This window comes from Amia ocellicauda, chromosome 18 (assembly GCF_036373705.1).
Source record: "Amia ocellicauda isolate fAmiCal2 chromosome 18, fAmiCal2.hap1, whole genome shotgun sequence".
Taxonomy (NCBI): Eukaryota; Metazoa; Chordata; class Actinopteri; order Amiiformes; family Amiidae; genus Amia; species Amia ocellicauda.
In genome coordinates this window covers 22,933,496-22,955,281 of record NC_089867.1, presented here as the reverse complement: position 1 = coordinate 22,955,281, position 21,786 = coordinate 22,933,496, and the positions used below count along the sequence as shown (strand labels likewise).

Here is a 21,786-nt window from a genome sequence, read left to right as displayed (position 1 = left end):
ATGTTCTGTGTTCTAGAATCTGTGTGTAATTGTGTGTACTGCTGTGATCTTTTCCATGCGATTGCTCACTGAGGTTGAAGCTGCCAAGAGGATGTTGCTTTCCTCTGGATTTTGTGTGAAAGGATTACATTGTTTCCATTGAAATTTACAATACGCCCAAATTCCTGTCTGATGGAAATGCCGACCTCTGTGTCCCTCAGAGCTGGAGAAGCTGGACGAGAACCTACAGGAGAAGCCCACCGAAGACGGCGGGGCTCTGAAGCGCTATTACTTCGAGAACCTGAAGATCAGTCTGCCTCAGATCAAACTGAGCGTCTTCACCTCCCACAAGCTTCCTCCAGACCTCAAGGTACCTTCAGCGGGGTGGCGTCCGCTCCCAAAAATCTATTTCCTCTTCTGGAGGTAACGAAAGCTTTGTACACTTCTCAAACGCAGGTGTTGAGGCTTGACCGTTTCATTTAACGGACTTGTATATGTAAGATGCACATTTGTGTGCCACAAGGTGGAGCAAGGACACTGTTTTGTCTTGCAGACTTTCCACATCCTACACACCTCACAGTATTGTTTCTCCCTGTTCTCCTCTTATTTAAATGGGCCTACATCACCAAAATGACACTCTCACTTTGTGTTACATATTTTGTTTTGTTTTGTTTTTCTTTATTCTGTATTTTTATACCTGTCTTTTTAACTGCTTATGATTTGTTTGGTATGATCATTGAAAATGAAGACGGCTGTATTTTTACCTCTGGTGCCCGTAATTATACAAGTGACATGGAAATGAGGTGTATTGTTTCTGGGCTAACATAAAGTCAATAAACTGAATTATGTTGGCTCTCATTTGATGCAAAACAATCAATGACAGTAAGCCACCCGTGCTTCATTTATCCTAGCATTTTTGTTTTCAGTTTACTTTTCTACAAAGCCTGTCTTGTAGTAAGTCCCCTTTAATATTATTATTATTTATTTATTAGCAGACACCCTTATCCAGGCATTATAAAAGTGCAGTACAGTCTGGAATGTACAGATCATAGCATAGTAGAAATTATAAATTCAAAATTACAGAAGTGCAAAAAAGAAATATACAGTTAATACATCCTAGATTTGTGAACTGTGTTCTCTCCCTCCGCATGTCAGGCACTGAAGGGCATCCTGGGGATGCCGCTAATCCGTTTCGAAGACGCGGTCATCAATATGGACCCCTACACCCGGGTGCACCCTTACGAGACTCAAGAGATCATCATCAACGGCATCTTCAAGCACTTCAGAGAGGTGCGTCGGGGGAATTGGGTGTCCATTATACCAGTTCGAAAGAGCACTCAATACATATTCCACCTTGAAAAGCGGTCCCACAAATAGGGAATTGTCTCCATTTTGTTTTGCTCTTCTCCTGTATGTTAACCAAGACCTGTGTCTATCCTTCTCTCTCTCTCTGACTCTCAGGAGCTGGTGGGCCAGGCAGCTCAGATCCTCGGCTCGGTGGATTTCCTCGGGAACCCCATGGGACTCCTGAACGATGTCACCGAGGGGGTTTCTGAGCTCATCAAGTACGGCAATGTGGGGGGCTTGATCCGCAACGTCACACACGGGGTCTCCAACTCTGCGGCCAAGGTACGTTCCACAGGACCCTCCTCCATGCGTCTGTTTTCAAATGGGGTTTCAAATGAATCCGCAAATACTTCAAAGATCATATTGACTCCCATTCATCGAGGTGAGACCTTTTCCAATCGCACCTCTAGTCCATTCAATCCGGCTCACCTGTTTGCAATCTTCTCCCCCTTTGAGGGTCTTTCAGTGGGTTGAAAAGGTCATGAGCAGGTGAGGCTGATTAAAGTCAGTGGATGTTAAGTGGTGGAGCTGTGATTAGAAGCGCTAATCGGGGCGGAGAGCAATCTTGAAGGCTCTTGAAGAGCATGTGAACCCAAGTCTGCTGTTTATCTGGCCAGATGAAGGTTCTTCCACTTCAGTGGGAGGTTGTATTGTGTAGAAAGTAATTGTTGATTGACAATGGTCATTTTTATCAGAGCTATGCATCTGGTGCTTTTGTGTCAGGAGTTTGCTGTGCTTTTGCCCATATAAAGAAAGAAAGACATTCAAGTTGGAGTTGATTAAGCTTCTGTTCTGGGAGATGCAGGAACAACGGCGCCTTATTGAAGCCGTGTAAACAGTATTAGTGGGGGGAGAGTTGGAGCTGTTGTGATTGTCTAGGCAGCTGCTCTGAGCCGGGTAGCATTCGGTGTGAGCCCAGAAGACCCGAGGGCGGCCATTAGCCAAGCTTGTGGTGTGGTTAAGCTCTCGCCTCCACCCTGAGAGCCCGGCTCCAACAGGAGGTATTGAGGTACTCGGTGTCCCTTGAAAATCCCCCGTCTCTCAGAGGAAGCCTGCTTGGTGTCAGTTCTGTATGGCTGTCTTTGTTGTGCCTTTCTCTTCCTCTGCACGGTCGATTATTCTTCGTGATGGCGAGGGTAGACGGTTGGCTGCAGTGTTGAATTGGCTGTAGGTTCCTTCCTGAAACCAGTCCAGCCGTTCTGTCCTTGGCCTCCTCGAACAGTGATCTCGGCTCGGAGGTCGCTTGGTGTTGCTGTGAGGTGGAGCGGACCCCGTCAGGCTTGGACACGGACACGGTTCTCATTTCACTAACCATGTTAATTACAGTATTTCAGTGTTCAAGATTAGGACAAACTCGTTAGGGCTGCTTGAGAGGCTAGACCTTGACGTCCCATTGGTTTTGTCTTTTGATTTGGCTGTTTTACTTTCAAGATAAAGAGTAATGCATTACAGCATATATTGTACAAAGTCTGCCTCTTTGGGAGTCTTGCTAATGCTTTACCTGGTGATGCGATATTCTTACCGATTTTTGCTTATGCCTTTTAAAATATTTTTTCCCTGTTCACATTTCCACTTTCATTTTTTTTAAATGCTTTTACATTAGTCAAAGAGAAATAAAAGGCTTCATAGAAAACTGGCCTTTTTTATTAGATTTTTTATCCTCAGATGTGAGCGCCAGTGAGATTTTGCAAGGCTACAAAACTCTAACCTCTGGGGGGAAAATGAAAAGCGGTTAGACTACCATGAAGCCTGTTTTACAACTGCCTTGTAAAAATTCCACGCAACAGTATTTAATGGAAATCCGATTTAGAAAGCTATTCTGAGAGGTCTTAATTAAAAGGCTCACCCAACTGCTCCTTAAACGGACATTTTGAGGGTGAAAATACCTTGGTGTGTTTTATGCATCCCTGATGAACACTCCGCATTTTTGCATCCATTTGACAAGGCCCTGGGCTCCCAGGGGGCTCCATTTATTTTTATAACCTTGGACGATCCTCTCCTGGCCTGGCTTCCACAGGCCTTTTTGTTGAAGTTAATTATGTTTTGACGACCCGAGTGGGAGAGCCAGGCCCTTTATGAGCGGGTCTGCTCAGCTCGTTGCACGGTCAACAGTCAACTCTTTTTGGTTAATACCTTTAGCAGATCTCCTATACGACTTAACTCCACCACTTTCCTGCATCAGAGTCCACACCTGTTTGTTTATAACACATCTATCTGCTTTTCCCTTCTTACTTCCTGTCTTTCGTGACAGGTACTTTCTTAAGTTAATGTCTAGGTTCTCAGTGAAAATACCTGTATTTTTGTTAACTTTAGTTAGATTTTTCCTTTAGCTAAAGTTCCTCATAAGATTCCTGAACATATGATAGTTTCAGAAGCATGTGGTATCTTGACCAGTCAACCCACGCATCATTTCACATTTTTACAGACTGATTTTTTTTAATGACCTCCGATTGATCCTGAACAAAACCAGGTACTTCTTATGCAACTACATATACTTTGATAGTTGTATTGGCTCTCTTGTATTGGCTCTTGTGTAAAAGATGGTGACAATTCTAGAACCAGGAATGCATTTTCTGAAAACTACATCTGATGTCCATAAAGTAACCAATATGAACTTGAGTCCTGTGATAAAACACTGCAGAATCGGTTATTCTGTTTAAAAAAGGTTTGAAAATGATCTGTTTTGAGTATGTGGCAGAAGATACAGGGGTTTTAATGCTGAAATTGAGAATACGACTGGGTTTATTTGCATCTATCCAGCATTAAGAATTAATTATCCCTCATCCTCGTAGGAGCTGTGTTTACCTCGGCTTCTGCTTTCAAAGCGTAGTCGCTGTAGCTCAACTCTTTTCTTCTCTCAAGAAAATGTCATCCGGACAGTGATCTTGTTTTCAGTATGAGCATGCTGTCTCTTTAAAGAGCATTAAAACCCTCCATTGTCAGTTGCCCGGCACTTTCGCCTAATTAAATCACCATGAAGGCAGAACATTCTCCGCTCAAAAGCACCGTTACCCTCTCTCTCTCTCTCTCTCTCTCTCTCTCTCTCACACATACACAAAAAGGTTCCCTCATCAGCGATCTGCCCAGTTCACCGCGATAGCCCCCTTTAACGAGCCCTAAAGCGGCCATGCTCGCTCTCTCTCTCTCTCTCTCTCTCTCTCTCTCTCTGATCTGGTGGCTCCTTTAACGAGTCACCGAACTCCTCCATGCCGCCCCCCCGTCCCCCGCCGCACACACACTCTGCAGGCGCTTTGGTGAAACACGGGGCAGGCTGTAAACTTGAAAGAACTCATCTTCCACTTCTGCTCTCCCCTGAGGGAGGGAGGGAGGGAGGGATGGAGGAGGAGGAAGAGAGGGTTAAGTGTAAGGGGGGGGGGGGGGACTCTAATCTGGAAAGTGTATTGGTTTAGTTTCACAAGGAAAAAAGAAAAAAACACCGAGCTGGCCTCCAGATGAACTCAACAGGGACTTCGCTTGCCGGGGTCATCCCAAGTTCAAGCCTTCCTCTCGCTGACTCTCCAGTGCGGCCTGTTTACACAGTGCTTGGAGCTCCAGCAGGGATGTTTCAGGTCCCGTAACACAAACCCAGTTCCACCAGGCACCTGCTGGACTCTTTCCCAGGGTTTTTTCTTTTTTGGGGGGGGGGGGGGACTCGTTCTCCGGGCAAAGTCAGGTCAGCCATGTGAGGACGAGGTGTCCCCTCCGACGGACCAATTAGACACTGATATATTAGGCAGATGGGTAGATACAGAATAGAGTTCAAAAAGTCCCCGAGCTCAATGTAAGAACAGCAGAGACGGGAGTTTTCCTTTTTGGTTTTTTTGGCAGCGGTGGGGGTGTTAAACTCTTGTTCCTTTTCAACTTTATATAACCCCGCCACCCTCGTAAGCTCCTTTTAGAAGGTCGTTAGCTCAAATAAATGGGGGTCTTAAAGAAACAAAACAAAAACCTTCAAAGCCTGTGTGAAAAAGCCTGCCCTAAATTCTACAGTCCTTCGCTGTCTGTAAGGTTAGAGAAGTGGGCCATTTGTTGCCTGATTTAGACTTCACCGATTGTCTTTGCAGTGATGGTGTAGGCATTCCCTCAATAAAAAAAACCTGTATCAATAAATGTGTGATTGTTATCCTTTTTTGGCTTCTCTAGCTACCGGAACGACTACTGTGTGTTTTGTTGATGTGAAGGATCTTGGGAAAAGAGACGTAACTTTGTTATCTGATGGTTGTTGCCATACCCTGACTCCTCAGAGAATTTAGTAGCCTTAAAGACTTATCTAGAAACCTCAGACAGTGGGCTGTAATGTCTGTATGCCTCGATCATTGTCATTTCCTGTGTTACTCATTGAAACCGCTAGCCAAATAAATATCATGGCCGACAGATGTTAAAGATCACAGTTCCCATGTACAGCCATTTGTGTTGACCGGTTGGACATTCAAAAGCTTTTCCTACATTATCCATGTTGTCTGCCTCCATAGTTTATCGAATGTAAATAAATATTAATTTCTGTCCAATCACCTTCTGTCAGTTGTTCGAAAGATGTCTTGGACACTGTGAACAATGACGGGCAGGGTGTTCAGAAAGGAAATGGGGCAGATAGTAGTGCAGCTCGGGAGACGGACCAAGCCTCTGATTGAGACAAATGAGAGGTAATCAGTCACTCTACACAGACTTGCGGTTGGGGAACGCCAGCTAATCGGGCAGTTCACACAGACTGCTCAGTGGGGGTCCTCTGGTGGGTTAAGTGGTTCAGCCCATGGTGTCAGGAGTGGGGGAGGGCCGGTGGGGCTAATGAGCTGAGTGGAGACCTAATTAGGGGTTGAAGGTTCAGGGCTGTGACAAGTTCTTCCAGGACCTGCACATGGGAAGTCACGCAGGCGATGGCGTTGGCCTTTATCACAAGGGGCAGCTGCCAGGGTGCCACCCCGGGTGGGCTGCGCTCGGACATTCATTCTGTAACCTTTAAAGCACTGTGATGTGGTGCTATTTAAACTGGTGTGTCTGAATGTCAAATGGCCTGAGCTTTTACTGGTGTTTTGATCTCTGTCTTCTGTTCTCCCTGCTAAGTATCGCTGACATACTGATGTTACAAGGCTTCAAGAGTTGAGCAGAATGTAAAATGCAACCACGTAATAAGTTATAGATGGAAGGAAAAGTAGAAAATACAGCAAATGACCAGGATCGCAAGGCAATTTTTATCAGAAAGGAACGTGTAGTATCCCATGGCCATAGGAGATGATCAATATAAATAAACAAACGACTGCCAAACGTGTTCAGATTGAACAGTGCGTTTTAAGGTCTCCTGCTTTTGTTTGTTTTTTGGTTTTGTTTGACATGTGTGTAGCTGGCACTGTGCCAGGCGCTGTCCAGACACCTGTGTGCCTGAAATGATCTTTTTTGACTTATAAGGCTTGGTATTTGAGATCCCCTGAAGAAAACAACACACACACACACAAAAAAATGTGTTTTTCAAAATTCCTAGGATAAGAATTTTCCCTTTTATCTACTATGGAGGCAGAGCCCAGAGTTTCAGATAACCCAGGCTGATGAATAAGTGATGGATAACAGGATTTTAAAATAAATAAATACATGCATGCATGCATGCATACATACATAAGTAACTTTTTCAATTTCTTTTGAGTTCATCAATTATTTGAGTGTTGAATTTGTCAGACACGGAGCTCAATATCTGCTGTCAAAACACACAAATCGGTCCAACCCTGATGTCTTTACTTTACTTTCCCTTTGGGATTTATAGTGGAAAGTACAGATTTGTACATAGGCTGGTTTTGCTTACTGGTAATTATGCTTTTAAATCTTGTTAAGGTCCAAGGTTGTCATTTGTAACTGTTGTGCAGTTGTAACTATGTAGTATATTGTTTGATTTGAACCCTATTCTGAAAAACTAAGCAAGATGATTAATTAAGCAATTTAATAACTACAATGAGATTAACGCTTTTGGCCTTGAATACATTAAAAGCAAGTTGTTTTTTGTTTCTGAGCCTTATTTACTTATTTTTTTCCTGTGTTCGTGCTATAAGTGGTAAGACCCAAAACCATTACTCTGCTACTGAGTAAAATCTGTGCTTATGACTTTTGTGTTATTAAGGGCATGTTTTGTGGGATTGAAAGATTCCAAAACCATTTTCCATTTAACAATAAATGTACATTGTACCAAGTACCAAATGTACCAAGTACATTGTCAGGAAATGAAGAGCTGTCATTTACCTTTCAAAATGCAATGCCAAGTAATGACCTAGATAAGCCACAGCAATAGGCAGATAAAGTGAAAATGCAGAAAAAACACTTAGGAAACATGATCTTTTCTTCATTTGCAGCACTGTATTAAAAGAGCTATTAGGAGCAACAGGCTGAAGTTATTTGAATGTCACCGCATGAGGCTTTGAGCAGTATGAAGACAAATGCACAGTAGTTGTATTTGTAACCCTTAGATTGGAAGAGTTATTCAGAGATTAATTTAAGCTTAATGGATTTATTTTATTTTACGTATCAAAGTTCAGGTGACCAGCATAACTTAACCAATCGCTTTCACTCCAGTTTGCAGGGACTCTGTCAGACGGGCTGGGAAAGACCATGGACAACCGACACCAGTCTGAGAGGGAGTATATCCGCTACCACGGGGCCACCAGTGGAGAGCACCTAGTGGCTGGGATTCACGGGCTGGCCCACGGTGAGACAGAGACTGGGGGGTCTGAAAAAGATAAATCCATTAAATCCATTCATCTGTCTTTTCAAGGAGCATCTCTCCATTAAGAGCACTGAGCCAAAAGAGCTTTACTTGTCCTGCTGCAACAGACGACCATAAAACTACAATAGAATAGGAAAATGACAGATCAATCGATCAGTTAATGAACAAAGAAACAAACGAATGCATAGATTAAATAAAGAAAGAAAAAACGTGAAAAACGTTGTGTGTGTGATAAGGAAAGTAATTGATGCATGAATTCATAATTTAACTAAATGATTGATAAAGCAGGAATTTGTCAAATTTGACTTAATTTAATTGTTTGGAGCAAAAGGTGGGTTTGAGCAATATTGATTACTGATGGCTGTGAGGGTTTGTGGTCCTCAGGCATAATCGGTGGCTTGACCAGCGTCATCACCTCCACCGTGGAAGGGGTGAAAACTGAGGGAGGAGTCAGCGGCTTCTTCTCTGGCCTGGGCAAGGGGCTGGTGGGCACGGTGACCAAGCCAGTAGCCGGTGCGCTGGACTTCGCTTCCGAGACGGCCCAGACGGTGCGAGACATGGCCAGTCTCAGCAATCACAGGTACAAGCGCCGGCAAGCTGCAGTGAACTGGGAAAAAGCCTGGATACATTTAGTGCCTGGGTTCAATCATGATGCAACCCTGAAATGAACTTCCTAATCTGTTGAGAAAAAGGACTCCCAGCAGTTAAAGTGGCGGTTTGCGTCATTCAGGAATGTTACACTGGGCACAATAACGAGACGCACCAGGCATTGCTTGTAAATACCACCTGCATTTTAATGGCGCTGCAAAACCTTAGAACCTCTCTGATCTAATGTTGCTAATTAAGGTTCCGAGGAAAACCTGGAATGATTTAAGCCACACAATGGAGCTCTTTATTACAAACTGACTGCACAGCATAGAGAAGGTTTTTTTTTTTTTCCTTTTTTTTCTGTCTATTTGACCTTCATTAAAGCCCATTAAAGCTGGTCGAACTTTTATTATCAGCTCAAACTACAGGTTGTATTTACAGAGGTGTCTGGAATGTAACGCTGTTTCGGCGTCGCGCCTGTAACGATGCCGGTTAGCCTTTTATTTTCCACCCAGCCTGAGCTGTGAGAAACCAAATTGCGGCGCAGAACCCGGCAAGAGGTGTCGGTGTGGCTTTGTGGGCCAGCAGAAAGCATGAATTACTTTTCCTGTCCTCCCAAAGCCCTGCGGGCAGATCGGGAAGGAGGGAGGGAGAGAGAGGTGTGTGAAAGGACGAGACCTCCCGGTGAACTGTGTTGCCATGAGCCGGGTGATCAGAGGGAGGCTGTCGGAGCGTGCCTGGGGCGGCTCGCCCGTGGGTTCAGCCAGAGTTCACACAGGAAATCATCCTGATCCGATGCTCTGGATGGGCACAGCCGGCCGGGCCGTGGCGCTGCGACGCAGTCACTGATGCCCACGTACAACACACAGGCGGGTAACACAAGTGGGGAAAAACGCCACATGCATCCCTGCTCGGATACCAACTCGTGCACGAGCTTGAACAGTACACCCACGGGAGAGGATGCTGGGATTGATTTCCCACAGGCACGTACATCTCAATATACACTTAAAAGGTCGTCTGTAAGTCACGGTTTAGTGCACGTTTTTCCAGACACGGATCTGTGACACATACTGATGCACAGAGCAGATACAGCAGTGTTTTTTTTTTTTTTATTATTATTTTTTTTTTTAAAGGTAGCTGTGGGTTTTTTTTTTCCCAATTTTTATGGTCTGCGAGGAGGGGTGTTGATTTGAGTTCCTAGGATTTCTCTGTGGTGAGCTCATGTATTTGGGCTTCCAGCCTTAACCAGCAGATACCCAGATACCCAACAAGTTCTGAAAACATGGAAAAGAGGAAAGAAAGAAAAAAAGAAAAAGCAAGGAAAGGCTACTCTTCCAATGCAGTCCTGTGGGATCGTCTCGTATTATTGTCCATGACCCACACACACCTTGGCTGAGGAGAGTGTTGCTGTCATTGTTAATCCACTTTGTGAAATAAACCTTCCAGCTTTTTTTTGTTTTAATAGTCTGCCTTCTTCAGATCAACACACCTGATTAAATCATCTAAAAACCCACCAGTTTTTAACTCCACGTTCCTCACAGGGAAGCCAAGATCCAGATCTCAACAAACTCCAGTGCCTGCTTCCCGAAAAATCTGCATTCTCACATCGCAAACAGGAAATAAACAAGTAAATGAAAAGCAGACGACCGTGCGAGGCATGGTGGGATTGTCCGTACTCGCTCTGCTCTCCTGCCCTCCCGGTGAACTCTCCCCCCCTCCGTCTCTCAGCACCCCCCCACCCCTCCCCAAACCTCACATGCGCGCCATCCTCTGCGCTCTCCCGGCACCGATCCAGGGCCATCTCAGTTACAATCCCACAACAAGCGAGGGGATGTGTTCAGAAGGGGGGTGCGGGGTTAGATTTTGATCCGATTTCAGCATTTTTTTTTTTTTTTTTCTGTCACTTACAATTTTGCTGCATAGCTTCTTTTTTTGTATCCATAAAGAGCTGGAACTCAGTGGCCTCTTTCTTCACTGTCCCACGTTCGTGAAAACTCATCAAGCGGAGCAGGAATCCACGAGTCTCTTAAAATCAAACCTGCGGTCCTTTGTTCAGTTTTGTCCATTGGAGCCGTCTATGAAGGACCATTCAGAAGCCTTGCATTTATACACTTTCCTTATATAATATATTGTGTTATTATAAGTGGTGTTTGTGTGTTTTGAGGATGAAGGAAGTTAGAAATCCCTCTGTCTGGTCTTCAGTTGACATTTAAACTCCACAGATTCCTTCTCAAAATAGCAATTTTGTGAAGATTCCTAAGATGATACAGAGTCCAAGTTTTATATTTTTAGAAGTCCAAGTTTATACTACAGATGATCGTTAGACTTCAGCTTGGTTTTGTCTCTTTAAAAATAATGAAAACATTAGGTTTGAAGTTTATAGTTAGTTATATCATAGATCAGGGACACTTTCATGTTGGGGCAAATACAGTTTGAAATTCTCACAGGTCTCATCTATTTTGCTGGAGAATTAATAGTTTTGCTTTAAGATGTGTGGAAATCCCAATCAAATGCAGATCACTTCTGGGAAGACTGGAAAAATACGTTTGGGGATTTCTTTTGCATTACGATGAGGGTCAATGCAATGCTTTTTAGTTTCCATTAGAGTTTGAACTGAAAGCTTGGCTGGAAATCTGTCGGTAAATGACAACTTCAGAAAACAAATGTAATGAGACCGTGAAGCTGTGTGAATATCTTGAACTTTGAAAGAGGATATTGCTTCGTGACTAAGTAGTCGTTTATCAAACCATCACCAGACGATATAAAGATTGTGGCTTAACCACAGAGACCAGGCAGTGTTACCTCCTTGGTTGTAACAGAATTTCATACAGTATTATCAGGAGAAACAGCCTGGCCTAACCCCTTCCTTGTCAAGTAGAGAACGAACCCATTCCAATGGACATCTCATGTACATGACGGACTCGCACACACGTCTGATGGACCTGCCCTCTCTGTCCAATTCGAATGATTCCCGTAGGGAGACGGAGAATGAGAAAAGGGGGGAACTTTATGGAGTGTTTCAGGAAGTCCCCATCGAGGAGTGGGGGTAGATGGATGTCGAAGAGTTGAGCTGTGCCGGTGGAGCAGGGTTCGAATGAAAAGGCTACTAAGCCAAGAAAGAGCTGAGCTAATGCCCCCCCGGTGCGTGCTGAACTCTCTGGGAAGGGAGAGAGGAAAGGCTGTTTGTTTGGTCCCATTGACGGCTGGCTGGCCTAACGCCAACCCCAGAGCCTGACCTGGAGATGAACCCTATTGTTAAAGTGCAGAGTCGAGTGCGGGGCGTAGTGTGAGAGTTGGGGGGGGGGGTGGGGTTTGACAGGAGGAGGCCCGAGTCTATTGGAATCGATTTTTATTTAACAAGCCTACAGTCAAGGGCCGCACAGAAAACTAACCATCTCCTTCTGCAGCAGACACAATTGTGCGTCAGTGTGTGCTTGAGGCTGTGGAAAGAGTCTCAGTTTGCCGCTTGTGACACACCTAACCTGAAAGTGAGGCTGAACTGAGGGACGGCAGCAAAGCACAGAAACTGGCATGGCTTTCCGCTGAATCGTGTGACACAAGCCATGACGCATTTTATTTTGTTTTTCTCGCCCTCCAAGGGATTGGGCCTCCCTTAATTCGGCAAACAAAGCACACTCATAAATTGCTAAATGATTCAGACTCCCAGTCCCCCATTACCTCCTGTTTGCCACGCCCTGCTCCCTAATTTAATGCCTCCCTCCCATCCACACCACCCCATCCTCCTCCGCCACTCCTGGTCACGCCACAGACTTATGGCACTCTCTGCCCAGGGCTGGAGAAACGGCAACAGCTGTTGGTGCCTGGCCCCTGGTTTGGGGGGGAGAAAAGAAAAAAAAAAAAGTGAAAGAAAAGCAAACCTAAGTACAGTACCGTCTTTGTGAATCAACTGGAAACCATCAGCTATAATCAAATGACCGCAGCAAAAGATTCAAGCCAGATGTAGGAATTCCACTGTTCTGCACCAGAGCTCAGCCCAGCCGTGGCAGCCAGGAGAAAGGTCATCTGCAGGAGAAATGAGAGTTGCGCTCTTTGTGGAAAGCTACCCTCCGTCCCGTTGGCACTCTGGTTTACCTGCGTGGTACAGAGAGGCTGCCATGACCTTTTCACCCACAAGGTTTTCAATCCGCAGTCCATTCTGATGTAGGATGTTTGAAACTTACTTTGTTTAACTCCTTTTCAGTCTGTTCAGCCCAGTAACCGAGGACCATCTCGCTGAGACAAGATTTGTGTGCCGAATCGGTGGCCACCTGACCAGTTTTGGATACAAATGTTATTTGTGTTTTATCGTTCTTTGTTGTTGTTTTTGGGAATTTTGTACTACTTTGTTTCGCATCTTGAAGCAGCTGAATGACTTTTAAAGTAGAAATCTGCTTCTGTGGAAAAGATAAAGGCATTTGTTTTGTTTTTGGATCAACTAGGCATGTTAATTTTGTTTAATTGTCTTTTCTCTCGTTCTTATATTGCTATGGATGGGAGAGATAGTGAATAGGATTGGGTGACTGACACGTTTTTTTTGGTTTTAAATATTGCCTTGAGTTGCTGAGGTTTGTGTCTGTCTCACTGTCCAAGCTGTGCAGAGTTTCCGAATGAAAGACTAAGTGGCCCCAGGCCTCTTTAAGAGCACATGCCTGGTTAAAATAAGTTTAATTCAGCAGCTGCAGTTCCTATCGCAGTCTCTGCTACTCCGCACACACTGCTTGCTTTCTGAGGGAACGTTGCTACGCTCGATAAGTAGGACAACACCAGTGGTGCTGAGACGCCTGGTTTCTTGCGCACCAGAACCACAAATGCCCCACTTTCCTGTGAACGTTTGACGGAGGTCACAGGCATTTCACTGGTCCCCCGATCTGACCCCGAAAGCAGGATATTGTGAGAAACCGGTGTACCGTGAATCATTTCAATAAGATAATTTACATTAACCGTCCAACGCTCCCACAAATCGTATGTGGATTCCAGCATCCGTTAAAGAAAAGAAGAGAAGAAAAAAGCAACAACGACAAAAAAACTATGAAGTCTGTTCAGCTGGAAAATCTTGCCACACCAAACTGTGACAATCCCTCATGATGGCGTTAAATTGGGTGGAATAATACAAATAATTATGAAAAATTATTAAAAATATAAAGATTACTTTTTTTTTTTCTTCTCTTCTCAGCTGTCTTGCTATGGGACTGCTGTGAAAAAACACATGTGCTTTTTTAGATCCAGTGTCAAATGCCGGACAGTATTACACAATTAATCCCCTTTAATTTCTGTTATGTGTCGCTGGCCTTGGAACTTCACAGCCACAGCGAAATGAAAAACAGCCCTTCATTCCTGCCAAGATGTGTGGGTTCATTTGAACTGAAATGTGCTTTTTTCCCCTCCTCTGCAAGAGAAGCAAACCCTTCAACAGGAACAAAAATGCGAATACTAATAACCCAAAAAGCTTTATAGACAGTCACTGCTCTCCAAAACTTCATAACAGTTCAGAGGATCTAAAGCAGTCTTTACATGCTTTTCTAACAACTATATATGATTGTTCTGATGTGAATAAAAGTACACGAGGGGTAACTGTGGTCTCAAACACAAGGCTGCTTAGATCTGTCTCTGTAAGCTCTTTCCATATCAAAGAAGCACCTCACAATTAGGCACCATGTAACACATTGTGTATGGGCTGTGGAGAGATGAAAGACTTTTTGATTTGGTGCCCCAATAAAGTTGCAGTTGTTAACTTGGCTGTAGCCAACAGCTAAACTCTAAATGACCGAGTTCAAATCATAAACCTTTATTTGAAGCCCCATGGTATTCGGTGTTGTAATGCGTTCAGGATTACACTTCTCTGCTAATTAGTGCCACCAATTTAAAGACCAAAGTAAAGTATATTGAGTCACGGCGAACGCACAGTAAAGGGGGTTGTGTTGTGTTGTGTTTGTGCAGGCTGAGTGTGCAGCGTGTCAGGAAGCCGCGGTGCTGTAAGGGCCCCCAGGGGCTCCTGCCTCGTTTCTCCAGCGTACAAGCCGATGGTCAGGAGCAGCTTTTCCGCCTGACGGACAACATCCACTCCGAGTTGTGAGTATTTGTGTGCCTCACTCCCTCCTCAATATGGTGATTTTCTCTACTTTTTTTGTGGTTCAGTCAATTTTCTATCCTCTCGAATAGCATTGAAAGCAGGGGAAATTAAATAATAGTAATAAGAATTATTATTCTCTCATACCCTGTATATCTCCCTCCATTTTTGTATTGTTTTTAGGGTTCTTTGTGTTTTACCGTAATATTGCTTTGCTTTTCTATGCAAAATTATATTGGAGAAAATTTTCGGAATGGTAATTATAAAGCTTTTGAAATACACCTAGTTTTCGGCATGGTCAGCCAAGGAACTCAGAGAAAGGGGAATTCTGGTTCATCGTATGAGTTTCAACCACAAGCTGACTGTTCAAGGATTTGCTGTTGAAGTTTGTAGGTCGTGAATGTTTTCTTTCAGTCCACATGAGTTTGGAAATAATGGCAGTGGAGATCGGCTTAAGTTCTGCCCTGTTTTTGTTGGTTGACTTTCAGTGCTGTGTAATTACTTCTGCATGTTCTTCTGGGAGAAGCGAGCGGTCGTTCAGAGTAAGAGTTGTCGGCGTCAAAGGTCAGCTTGTGTTAGCACAGCGAAGGGGACCCGTGGGGCTAGAGTTCACATGTTCACTCTGGTATTGTGATTTAGTGTTGGAGCTTCATCTTCCTCAACCATGGGATACTTGCCTTCATTTTTTTAATAATTCAGAGAAGGTTACAATTCTGTAAATGGGAACTTGGCCCAAACATTAGCATTGCCTGAGATCTTGTTCTGATTACGTTAATGTGCTTAACACTACTTTCTGTTCTTTCTGAACTCTTCTAAGGTATTATACAGACAAAGGATCCTCCTAAACATCTTGAAAGGTCTTTTTATGGACAATCATAAATGGGGGGGGGGGCGGGAAATAATCAAATAGTTCTGAAACTCAATTGGAAATCCTTAAATCTATCGTGTTATTAAAGGTTCCAAGAGATATAATAGGATAATCTTTTAAGATTCAATATTTCTAAAGCACTTCTTGAGTCAAGTGAGACAATCTTTCTGTTTGGCATTTGTTTTATTCTACAAATTGCACGGATCCCTCGCAATTAGGCTCACAATAAGCATCTTGCATTTTTTCCTGTTGGCCTTTGGAGAGGAGAAAGTCTTAACATTACCTCTTGCCCTCCTTTGAAGGAAAAGAAATAAAATGTAACTTAAGATGTTTAAATTGAAACTGAACCTGGGAAACATACCCCATTAAAAAAAAAAAAAAACATAAATTGCTGAGGAAGGACGTGCTAATAAAAGAAAATGAGTGTGGGTTGGGGGGGGGGGGGGTCACAGCAACTGTGAACGGAGGCTATCCAGAGTCATCTGTCATTAACGCATTGTTTGGCTGCCCAGCACACTCCCAGACATCCTCCGTGCCGAGTCTGAGAGAGCTCATTTGTCACCCTCGCCGGCAGACCCCCTGCTTCCTGGCCGACCTTTCACCCTCGAGGTGTTAAACAGGCAATTACTCTTTCAGCTTCTGTGCATGCAGACTGCTGCCGCGCGCGGGCCGTGTGCTGGTGCGTCGGCTGTGCGCACGCGTCGCTGTCGGACGCGTGTCCCCGTGCACGCGTGCCTGACCGCAGCTGCGATGCATGCAAGGGTTTGTGCACTGACTCTATCCACGCATGCGATGATACGTGTGTGTCTGCGTTTGTCTTGTGTTGTTCTAGACAGCGCAGATTAACAGTGGGAGGAACGCAGAGGACGCGCAATGGATTCACTGGTTTGCTGTACGTGACATTTTCCAGAGTTGCGTGTGTGTCCTGAAAGTCTGTCCTGGCAGTGGCTGACATGAGCCGCGGCAGCCAACGCCTGGTGATCTTTTTAACTTCTCATTTGTGTCACATCACAGCACGCTGGAGAATATTAACAAGCTCGACCAAGAAGCTACGTCCTGCAAGAGACTCTTCAAAGCCGTGTTTTTATGCAGCCCTTGTGATATGAGCACGCATCTCTAGGGGTTTATATTATTGCAACAGCCAAGCCAGTGATCCAGAACCAAAGGCAGGGCACCACCAGGGTGGAACGTGGAGGCATTTCTGGAGAAGGGCGTCCAGGAAACTGTTTTGTCAGGGAATCCATCAAGAAGATCTGCCCTGATTATATCTTCCATCAACTATTTGTTTCTCCCTTGTTGTTGTTTTTTTTATACATTTAATAGTCTTTGTGATACCATGAGGCTGATTTGACAGTTTAGTAGTAAAGCTAAAGTAAGCTTCTGGAGAGAATTCAATAGCTATTTGTGTATTTATTACCCCAGTCAGAAGTCACCTTTTATTAAAGTATTTATTCAATATTGCTTAGGCCAACCTAAGATGATGGAGTGATAGTGTTAATGAGAGCTGTCTTCACCCTCTCCTGTTTCTTTCCAGCTTCATTGCCGTGGAGCCAATCGACACCTACTGTGTGCTCATCTCCTCCAAGATGGTGTACTTCCTGAAGCCGGGAGAGTACGTGGACCGTGAGGCCATCTTCCTGGAGGTCAAATACGATGACCTCTACCACTGCCTGGTCTTGAAGGACCATGGGAAGGTGTACGTGCAGCTAACCAAGAAAGCGGAGAACAGCAGTAGTGGCGTGGCCATCCCTGGACCCTCACACCAAAAACCCATGGTGAGTCATCGTGGGTGGGTCAAAGGTCATACTGCTGTTTCTGCAATGGACATTTCGAGGGGGGGTGAAACCAGCAACAGAACTGATAGTATTATGTGATTATGAAGAGAACTAAGCATGGAGTGACCTTAATCGTATATATTTGACTGGCTTTTCATTAAATTAAATATGCTGTTATTTTCAGCCAATTCTTCTCGCTAAAATCCTTTTTTTTTTTTTCTGTGCCAGGTTCATGTGAAGAGCGAAAACCTTGCGGTCAAAATTTCACAGGAAGTCAACTACGCCAAGAGCCTCTATTATGAGCAGCAGCTAATGCTGCCGCCCAATGAGAATGAAGATTACTTGGAGCTGGATTCTTAACCAACCAATCAGAAGGCAGGCAAGTTTGTTGCCACTCAACAAGGCAACCAGTCGGTGGTCAGACATCCTGAAGGTAGCTAATCACTGATGAAAACCAAAAGAAAATGCAGTAGACATTTAAAGCAACAAGAATTAACAGCGGACAAAGAAAGATATGTTGCCATTTTTCATTAGCAGTGTTGTGTATCATTCAGTTTTTTAATCACATTTCCTAACAGAAACCCGAGAAGCACACCTGAAGATACTGCAACTGAAATATGCAAAGAGTATTTTATTGTGCGGGGGAAGAAATGAGAACGAGGAGTGCAAAGATATTTTATTTTACTAAGATGTTTATAAAATTATAAGATATATAACACTATGTAAATAGAGATTAATTATCTGTGGGAAGTGTGTACTGAGCACAGGAATTCACGAATGCTGTATAAAACTGCCTTTAAAAGATTTGTTAGATTTTTTTGGATTGTGTATCTCTGTAAAGCACTGGACGCTTACTGGAGCCATTTAAAGACGCGCTTCTGTAAGAAGAATAAATGCTCTGATGCCGATTTAGAAGGAGAACATGTGACTTTTGCTTTAGTGGACCCGTCTCCGAGGGTGGAGTGAGCGAAAGAACAACGGGACAAATGATTAAATTAGCTCTGTGGTTATGCGAGGGGATATGTCTGATATGCGAGTCCACTGTAATGAATCTTGTATCCTGAGAAAGATGGGATGCCTGCTACACACAGTGGAGACGCAACAATAGAAGGGGCTGGTGGTTATTCAGAGACCACCATTGTTTTATTTTTGTTTTGTTTTGTAACTCATCTTATGTATTCATCTTTAATGAAGGTTATGCTAGCCTAAGCAACAGGCACTGATCTGACCATTTGAAAAGCACCATCTATGCAAATGTCTTCATGCTTTGTCCAGTGGCATCTGCTACCATGAGATTTGTTAGGATGTTGACTAGATTTGCAACCAAAGAGTAAACATGGCTGTCTGTTTACTCTGTGGTCATGTCTTATCAATAACTACAAGTACTTTTCTAGAATTGGCAAGATATTGCCAGTACTTTCTGGCTGCACTAAAATTTCCTCCCACTTCTTAATTTATTTTATTTTACTGATCTTGATGAACATGCTTTCATGTCTAATATTCGTGATAATCACAATGAGTCTAATTCCTTAAGTATTGTAGGAAAACACTTGCGATTCTCCAACTAAAGCTTTAATGACTGTGTAATCGAGAGTTCACTGTGATCAGCGTGTCAGTTACAGCCTTCATTTGTCTCTCTTGTTGGATTTGGCTTTAAATTATTAATTGTGAAATTGATATTTGGCTGGTATTTCTGATTTAGCTGGCAGCTTATGTTTAACGTTGGTAGTACAGGAGTGGTAATTCAGGAAGAAGGAAAGTATTCATATACAGACGTTTTTCATTAGGTTTTTAACATTGTGATCATTGACGTAGATTGTTACATTTGTCTGGTAACTCGCCTGTGTTAATGATTCCCGTCTGTCAAAGGTTGGTTTCAGCAGATAAAACTGCCACTGTATGAAACGCAGTTCTCTGGAGTTTCAAACAGTATGTTGAGAGACAAAGCTTGATTGTGGGATCAGGTTTAATATTGATGTTACACTTCAATTGCTAGGATGCAAAAAAACAACAAAATAGAATGGTTCAGTGCCGTCGCGTTTATAGTCGCACAAGCAAGCTGTGGCGCGGAAAGAAGTTATTTCCATTCAAACGAAAGGTCAGATTGCTACGGTGAATGGCATGGCAAAGGACTGGAACAGATTTTATCAGTGAAAGTACTTGGGAAAGACTGCGCATTTGTTGAAGTAAAATCTCACATCCTTTAAACCAAAGGTGGGCAACTGAAATTTTATCACGGGCTGCATATGTGAAATAAAATTTTAAGAAATTCTTGAAACAGGCCACATACAGCTAAATATGCAATATATATTCTGTATGTTTGTTCTGTACTTCACAATCTCGTGTCTGTGTAAACTTGTTTGTCCTATTCTGTCTCCCTTATTTTATTGAACTCATATAGGCCCTGTCCCTGCCGCAGGCCTCCGCTTGCTTAACAAAGACTAAACACAGATTTCTGTTTGAAAGTTTGGAGTGTTTTTGATTGCCTTTGCAGTTCATGCCCTAGGTAATGACAGGCTTAGAATTAGTCATAATTAATGGAAAAAAAAGCTTCTGGCATCCAGCGCAAGTAATGGCCAGAATTGCAGATGTTTTTGAAAGATGCTAAATACATCCCCATTGTTTAGAGTGTTGCTGAAACCATTAGCTCAGTCTCCTCGGACAAACCCTGTCGAGTCACATCTTTCCCATTAGCTGCTTGCCTTTAATTCCGTTAGCGTTCGTAGCTAGGGGGAAATACTGCGCAGTTCACTAGAGTTCAGCGAAATTACGCAACCAGCGAGGAAACAATTTAGCAATAAATATCACAGACAGGAATTTGGCACTTGCGCTCATTTCAGAACAGGGCTTTAAATTCTGCTATCTCCGGACATAATTACTACACTTCATGAGCACCTAAAGTTTGCCCCACTGATGTCATACAGGATGTGATTTTGTTTGTATTGTGAAAACCTAGTCGCCTCTCTTTTTTTGCCTTTAGTTTGATAATTTACGGGTTGTGCGATTAGGAAACGCATGCAAACATAAACCTGAACTCTGAAGCCAGTAGCATAACTTGAATTATAACCCCCTCTTTTTTTTGGCTGCTATATCATAGTTTTTTTCCCCATTCCTTCAACTATTTCCTTCATATTTTAGTTGAATGAAAGCTTTGTATTCATCTTGTGAACTCCTTCCCCACCTTGCTCAAAGCGACCTGCTATAAAATCCTACACGGATTCTCCCAGCCCTCAGACTAACAATCCCTATATGAAGGCCGAAAATGGCGATGATCTTTGTGTTTCATCGCCTCAGTGAGCATCAGTGAGCCACAAAATACCCCCCTGAATGTAGGAGGAATTAAATATCGTGTCTTTTCCTGTCCTTCCACACTAGTTTGCATTTCCAGTTGTCTTGTGGATAATACGGTTTGTTGTTTCTGCTTAGATCTGAAACTTCTTAGAAACGCAAAGCATTTTATGAAGCAAAAATAATGAGGAGCAAAGGCACTATGAAGACTTTTAAGATTTTAATGAAGGATAAGCCTTCAATCAATAGACTTTAAGATAGTGCTGCAGCTCCGATCCCGGGAGAAGTCTTTGTGGAAAGTCCCTGTTTTCCGAACAAGTTGTTCCACATGCTGCATAACATTTTATTAGTAGGAACAATAAGAGCACTGCACAGAATATGTATCCTAGGAAAGTACTGATAATGTTCACTACAACTTTGGTAGATTGGTATGAGAATGGAAATTGTGTGGTGTGATTGAAAAACAAACCCTTTTTACACTGATATAAATGGGTCTTCTGGTGAGAATGAACTTAAAGGCCACTGAAATTTGAGGTCGCTGCTCAAGGTAATGGTTGACAGAACCGCAGTGATCCACACAGGGAAAAGGGTTCGACTCGGTAGACTTCACCTAAACCTTACTAGGAGATGCATATCACTACTGACCCACATTTCAACCAAGTTTGTATAGCTTACACCGCAGATTTAAATGAACAAAATGTTTTCTATTATTTTGGAATGTACAGACTTAAGATTAATAAAAACTAAATCACGTATTTTTTAAAAAGAAATGTTTGTGGTTTTTTGTTCATTTCTGTAAGCTTGGTCACTTGAAAGCACTGTACCAAAATCCTTGACATATTTGTGTTTATAAATGATCATTTCCTCAAAGACACTGTTGTGACGCACCCAAACAAAACAGTCATGATAATGTTTGAGAAATAAAAAAACGCTGTTGATGTTTTCTTTTATTTTTTTGAGGTATCTTTGACTCATGTCTGCACATATATTGTGTGTGAGGATTTTTGAGTATGTGTCATCACTGCAAATTGCTTACCTAACTGACAACATAGTTCAGTCTTGGTTATTTTGTATGTCCCATTGAGACACAACTTAGCATTGCAAAACCTCAGGAAAGATCTGGTAAAACAATGAAGCTTGTGACAAAGGGAGGCAGCTCTATATATGCATA

At 43.2% G+C, this 21,786-nt stretch overlaps 1 protein-coding gene across 4 annotated transcripts in view; it reads left to right on the top strand.

Annotated features, from left to right (window-relative positions):
• Window positions 1-21,565, top strand: part of vps13d (vacuolar protein sorting 13 homolog D) — a 58,652-nt gene extending 37,087 nt beyond the window's left edge. For all 4 annotated transcript variants that reach the window (XM_066691241.1, XM_066691239.1, XM_066691240.1 and 1 more), the window contains 8 exons: window positions 201-349; window positions 1,135-1,269; window positions 1,441-1,608; window positions 7,879-8,011; window positions 8,414-8,609; window positions 14,555-14,686; window positions 17,087-17,327; window positions 17,556-21,565. In XM_066691241.1, coding sequence (XP_066547338.1) covers window positions 201-349; window positions 1,135-1,269; window positions 1,441-1,608; window positions 7,879-8,011; window positions 8,414-8,609; window positions 14,555-14,686; window positions 17,087-17,327; window positions 17,556-17,687 — 1,286 coding nt within the window. In that variant the 3' untranslated portion in view covers window positions 17,688-21,565. The remainder of the gene's footprint in view (window positions 1-200; window positions 350-1,134; window positions 1,270-1,440; window positions 1,609-7,878; window positions 8,012-8,413; window positions 8,610-14,554; window positions 14,687-17,086; window positions 17,328-17,555) is intronic.
• The last annotated feature ends 221 nt before the right edge of the window (window positions 21,566-21,786 follow it).